The 6,180-nt window shown below is 39.2% G+C and overlaps 1 protein-coding gene across 2 annotated transcripts in view; it reads right to left on the bottom strand.

The window, feature by feature from the left end:
• LOC139118017 (potassium voltage-gated channel subfamily KQT member 1-like) overlaps window positions 1-5,611 on the bottom strand; it is a 134,234-nt gene extending 128,623 nt beyond the window's left edge. Inside the window, exon 1 of one of the 2 annotated variants that reach the window (XM_070681334.1) lies at window positions 5,048-5,611. In XM_070681334.1, the coding sequence (XP_070537435.1) occupies window positions 5,048-5,388 (341 nt within the window). In that variant the 5' untranslated portion in view covers window positions 5,389-5,611. The remainder of the gene's footprint in view (window positions 1-5,047) is intronic. The other variant, XM_070681335.1, reaches the window with a different exon arrangement.
• Between the last annotated feature and the right edge of the window lie 569 nt (window positions 5,612-6,180).

Raw genomic sequence — 6,180 nt, 5'->3', positions numbered from 1 at the left:
AACTTGGCTTTCAGGATCAAAGCTCTCTTCCGGAATCATCTCCTTAAGATGCTGAACTGTCTTCAAGGACAGTGAAAACATCTCTCTCAAATCGTTCTGGATTGAGTGATTCAAAATGTTAACCACTGGACTTCCTAAATTGGTGGAACATTACCTGGTTCATCATTAAATTGAAGATTCTTTCTTTCATGAAAGCGATGGAAAATAACAAATTGTAAAGAAAAAGTGTTTAGAAAATACAAACTTTTGTAAAGTTCCATGATAAACTTGTGGACAAATACACTGTGTCGTGAGATTTAACAGTGACGGATCTACAGGCTCATAAATTACACACAACTGAATTATGGTTAAAACTTTAACTTGGGAAGATTTCATCATCAAAAACCAAAATATAATACATCACTTAAGTACACATAGATATTAATTAATGGATATTAGGATTGACAAGACACTGAAATATGCACTCTAAAGATTATCTTGAAAACGAAAAATTTCCATTAGTGGGTAACTGGATATAAATCATTTCTACGATTATTTCAGTTTAAATATTTGTTAAAAGGTACTGGTAAAAGCATACACAGTGACAACACGAAAGGGGCTTGAGATCTGATGTACATGATAATAGACAGTTGATTTCTTTTCAAAGACAATTAGCAATATCTGGGTTCTCCAGAAGGGGATTTTGAGGGGTGGATTAACCCCCCTGTTTTTTTTTAGCAATCTATTGATATGTTAATAACTTTACGAAAGAACACATGGCGATTTTCACGACAACGAAAGAGTATGCAAACTATCTTTTGTTATGTAAATTGCCACCTCTCCGTTTTCCCAATGTGTGGAGGACACTGTATAAAAAGAAGGAACAATCCGTAACGGAATGTTGAGGTACTGACTACATCAAGAACATTCCAGTACGGAATGACAATCTGGTGCGGAATGTATTCCGGACAATCAGGCTGCTGACAGAGTATTCCTTTTGTAATTCCGTGACTCAACCAAAAAAAACAAAATGGAACATCTGGAAGAGAAGTGATTGATATTTTTTTTGGGGGAGCACTTAACAAGTTTCAAAAAATATTTACAAAATGACAAGATATAAAGCTTATTCAATGTTACTGATGATAAGAGTACTTATTTTCACTTCAATTGTATTATAGTTTTTAGAGAGGTAGTATACATTTGACAGGTGTGTATTCAGAATATTTTCCCATACTCGTTTGAATTGTAGAATTTGTAAGAAAACAACTCTGGCAAAGATCAGATTTGCATAATTATTTAATAATGATGCAACAAAAATTTGCATATACCACTGAATTTGACACTTTTCATTAACAAAACAATTTGAACAAACAATATCATTTTCCACAAGATTTATTACATGTAAGGAATGCACGTTTTGCTGTGAAAATGTAAAGTCAACTGCATTTGTTTTGTGATACATCCAGTAATTTGTGTAAAAATATCGAAATTCAATACGTGTATATCTTCATTCATGATGAAAGAATTGCATCACAAGAATCAAATTGAATTAAACAATTGCCAGGGATCATCTGAGTTAAGAGTCAAAGTTATGAAATGTAAAATTTATTTTGAACAAAATTTGCATTTTGTCAAGCTACTGCATTTCATTCACTGTATTGATAACTAATACATTTCAACGCATCTCACGGACAATAAAGGAACTCTACAATTTTTGATAACTTCATTTACTCTGATTTGATCCTACTTTGAAATGACCACTTTGCCACACACACACTTCTATAGACTGTCTGATATCCAATCTAAAATTCCACACTCACAAACTCGCACAGTAGTTATATTGTTATGATATACGAACACACAATATCCAATACCATATATAACTGTATGAGCGTTTCTTAACACTACTATCGGATTTCTCTTCATCATCACACGAGATCTCGTTTGAACATCAACAATAGCTGTCTGATGCGTTAGAGCACACCACACTGCTTCGTACCCCCCACCATCCCTGTCGCATGGTTTAATCCAATAATTTCTATGGAATGCTGCACATTCTAACGCCACTATGGGGTGGATAGCGCAGCATCGATAATGATCATAGGATACGAGAATGAAACATAACCTTAAAACACTCCAGCAGAGTGGAAAAACTGATATCAAGGCACATCACATTGGCTGGAACTTTTGTGTATTTTCCAGTGTTCCAAGCCTGGCTTGACACTGCAGTTTTTTTAATCTACTGGTACAATCACGTCGCAATGCCTCGCATTCATCTTATATCACCGCAAGCGCACGTCTGATATCATTGTTGACAACTGAATTTAAAATTTAGTCTAGACTAGATTTCAACATTTCTCAACAAGAATATTAAATATTATATACTGTATACCATGCATCATTTAGCAAGGCAAGGAAGAAAACCTGAAAATATATCCAAAAGTTATGATGTCTCATTAAGATTATGATCTTTGTTGCCTTATAGCAACAGATTTTTAAGCAAGCTAACACTTTTTATCACAAAAACAAGGAGCTTTATATAGAATATTATTTCAATACATTTTATGATGTGTTCATAGTAAATATAACACCACCATAAATTTTCCTGTTTGTTTTTTAAACAATTTGCATTGTATTGAAGCATACGTTCAAATAAACTGCCAAATTTTAGAAGTATTGTGTCACTACATGAACCCTGTCACCCCTGTCTCCTTGTAAATGGACAGACCCGCCTTGTTGAAAACAACTAGGGAGCAACTGAGGTGTGTGGGTGAAAAAGGGGTTTACGTAACTTGGAAGAAGTAATGACGACTTAGGGGAGAGGTCGCGTCACGATACTGACTATGATGAAACAGTTGTTTGGAACACACTGCAGGGTGGACCTGCACAATGACGGAAAACTGTCCGCAAAGTTTACGCTAAACAGTCGGAATCAATTCATCTCTTCCACGCTGGCACCACCACATAACTGCTGGAGCTGACATTAAAGTGAGAAAAAAAACAAGGTCTCCACGTTCACCACCAGGATTCTCAAAGCAGAAAAACAACACAAGATATTTAGGAAACTGTCTAGACTGCTGGAAAGACCAGCAAAGCTGGGAATATTCTCAGTTTTATAAATTTGCCGAGTGTCGGTAGCATAGAGGCCATTATCTGACCCATTTTAACCTTTAATGAGTCTACCTAAGAGCTCACTGTCGAAAAAAAACGCAGGGGTGGGACCAACTTCGGTGTGGCCTTGGGGAAGAAATAATATGTACAGCATGAATTCTGTGTCTTTATCTGCACACCAACTGCACAGCTGTAATTATTCACACATGTAGTCTCCGCTGATAACCCCAAAAGGTCAAAAAGTCCCCCGAACCAATATAAAAGGTACAATTACAGGGCAGCGCACTATTATCAACGTGGAAAATTGATTAATTTTGCCACGACATCATTTCTGCACCCGTCTGCATTGATTATTAATATTTTTTTTCGAAATATCAATTAAGTCGGTGGGAATACGAGATGGGACGAGCGTAATAAACTCGTCTTCGCATCATTATGTGTCGCAGTAGCTGTAGAAAAATAAGATTTTAAAATGTCATCCGTGCATAGTTGCAACTTTAGAATCAAACCAATCTCCATTATCACTCGCCATGCCACTCCTTGACCCTTGGAAAAGTTGTCAATATGATATGAAACACGTTTCTAACCACTTTATCATCTGTCCCCAATGTTATTTTTGAGTTTTGTACAGTATGCCAGTTATCTTTGTGCAGGGTTAATATTCTAATTCTATATTATTTGGATTAATTAATTAAATAAAAAATTCAAAAGTGATACTTTATCATCATGATTAACTGATTAATTATTCACTGGAGACACAAAGTCATTAGCTTCTAACATTGTTTGCCATATTAACCTCGTTATTGCAGTCTTTAATTTCATTTACTGGCTGTTGCAGCCCAAAGTATTGACTGTCTGCTGACCTGACATGTGACAACAATATACAAAGTGTATTTCAGGAAACTCCTCGGTTTCACGGTGAATGGTGTAAAATTAGGGAAATGCTCAGACCCTGCGATTAAGAAGCAGTGAATGACAGAAGAGAAAAAAATTCACTGCATTTTTATTGATTTTTTCTCTTCCATTTTCTTGAAAAATTGTGTAAATTAAATGTGTTATTTAATTTCCATCCACCATATCAATTATGATACACGTGTGCGTATACACAGGAAGGGTATGACGTGATATTTCCTTGTCGCAGCTTTTCTTTACTGTGTATCTCTGAGAATTTACGTCACGGGGCACCCTGAAAGCGCCATGGAGCTGGCAGTCGACGATGCCGTGCCGTTTAACTTTCACGAAGTGAGTAAAGTGTTAATAACATGATGGCAGCATGCCTGATAACGCGTATAGTAGAAGTAACGGGACGGGAGATTTGCAACCATGCACGTTGGACTCATGTTTTATGGGCGTTCGGGGGCTATCTCCCTCGTTGGGGCTAGAAGAAGGTGCACAGCTGCACCGGGGTACAACAAGCAGCCTGGGGAATCATCTAGCTACCGTACATACCACACAGTGTCACCCAGGCATTTCGAAAACAAAGTTTCTGTGACAGAGCGAACGGTTTTCTATGCTTTGAGTTTAAGCCCCGGGTTGTGAACCGAGTGTCGCCTGTCCAGTGCACCCTGAACAACGTGCTTTTTTTTATTATTGTATCGAACTGTACAAGAATCACAGCTTTAAGTTCCGTGTTTGTTGTTAACAAGACAAAAGGCCATCCATCAATCGATTCCGGCCGGGGTCCTGTGATTTGTTTTTCATAAGGACACACAGAGGAGAGGCTTTTAATATTTTGTTCCAAGGGGATTGAGGTCAAAGGTTAAGGTGAAAGTAGCAGTCCAGCTACTCGTCTTGTCACAGTTCAATTGCAGTGCTTGTTTAACACGACTTTCGCAGCAAAAACAGTGTCAGAAAACAGGGGGATCGTATTGCCTTTGTTTAGTGGTAAAAACAGCAAAGAATTGATGTGGAATAATTCACTGCATACTGAGGATGGAGTAAAAAATTCGGTACTTACACAGTAAAATGGTAAATAAAACACTTCCAACCAGTTGGTCGTTCGAGAAAATTATACACTTTCCCTTGGCAGCTAGTCCGTACGTGTGGTTTTGTTGGTGCTAAGTGATAGGCGTATTTCGACTGGAAATCGCGGTCAGTGAAAGTGGTTGTAACGCTGGGTCTGTACTCGAGACCACAGCTGTGGTCCGACGTGGAGCTGCCGAAATCCGGCTGCACGCAACTGGCAGTCGAACTCTTGGTAGAAACTTCGCTGGCCTTACGGTTCACCTTCGATTTCTTGACAATGCCCGCCACTGGTGCGGAGGGCCCGCCAGCGCGATCGGGGATCTCAGCGGACATATTCGACGCGTTCTCCCGGCTCACATGATACGAAAGCTCCGCAGAGATGTTCCAGCACTCGTCATCTTGAAGGAGGCGAAGCTCTGACGCGTTCAGCGTGCGGCATCGGGTGGGAAATCAATCCGAGAAGTTGCGATCGTCTGCGTTCCCAGTGACTTTCCAGCGTACATGCAAATGAATGCAGATACCAACGTGCGGCATTTGAAGCAACTTAACCATGAATAATCAATTAATTAAACAGCCAATGATAGCGAAGCGCATATGTGTGGCGCGCTCCATCGCATCGTCAAGTAGTTTTCCTGTTTACCGCTGTTCCATATTCCCTTCCGCCCCCTTCCTCCCTCTCATCGAAAAGTTTCTGCGTGTTGTCACATCCATACTCTGGTCACGTACAATTCATTCGTAATCGGTATCAATATACGCTTTCAACTGCTACACTGCACTGCACAAGGTCTAGAGAGCGGCCGCGGGTTCTGTCGACGTGAACTGCAAATTTCTTCAACCAAAACGGTACGCGTACTGTCCTACGTACTTTCATTCTCGAGTTAGCGCAAACAAGGTAAAAAGATGAAAACTGTTCGGCTCTCTATACAGCGCTTAGCTGTGACTCGTTCTTATCGGGATTTAAGCTTACCCGGGATAAAGTTTAAAATGAGAGCGCGACTATCTGAGTATAGATGACGAAATTTACGAAATTTCACGACTATGACTAAAACTAGGACAATAAGCTTAGCTATCACCGATATCAGGAGCCTTCTGGAAGAATGGTAGGCCTATAGATTTTTAACCAAA

Source organism: Ptychodera flava, chromosome 2 (assembly GCF_041260155.1).
Source record: "Ptychodera flava strain L36383 chromosome 2, AS_Pfla_20210202, whole genome shotgun sequence".
Classification (NCBI taxonomy): Eukaryota; Metazoa; Hemichordata; class Enteropneusta; family Ptychoderidae; genus Ptychodera; species Ptychodera flava.
This window is presented reverse-complemented; position numbering and strand designations above follow the sequence as displayed.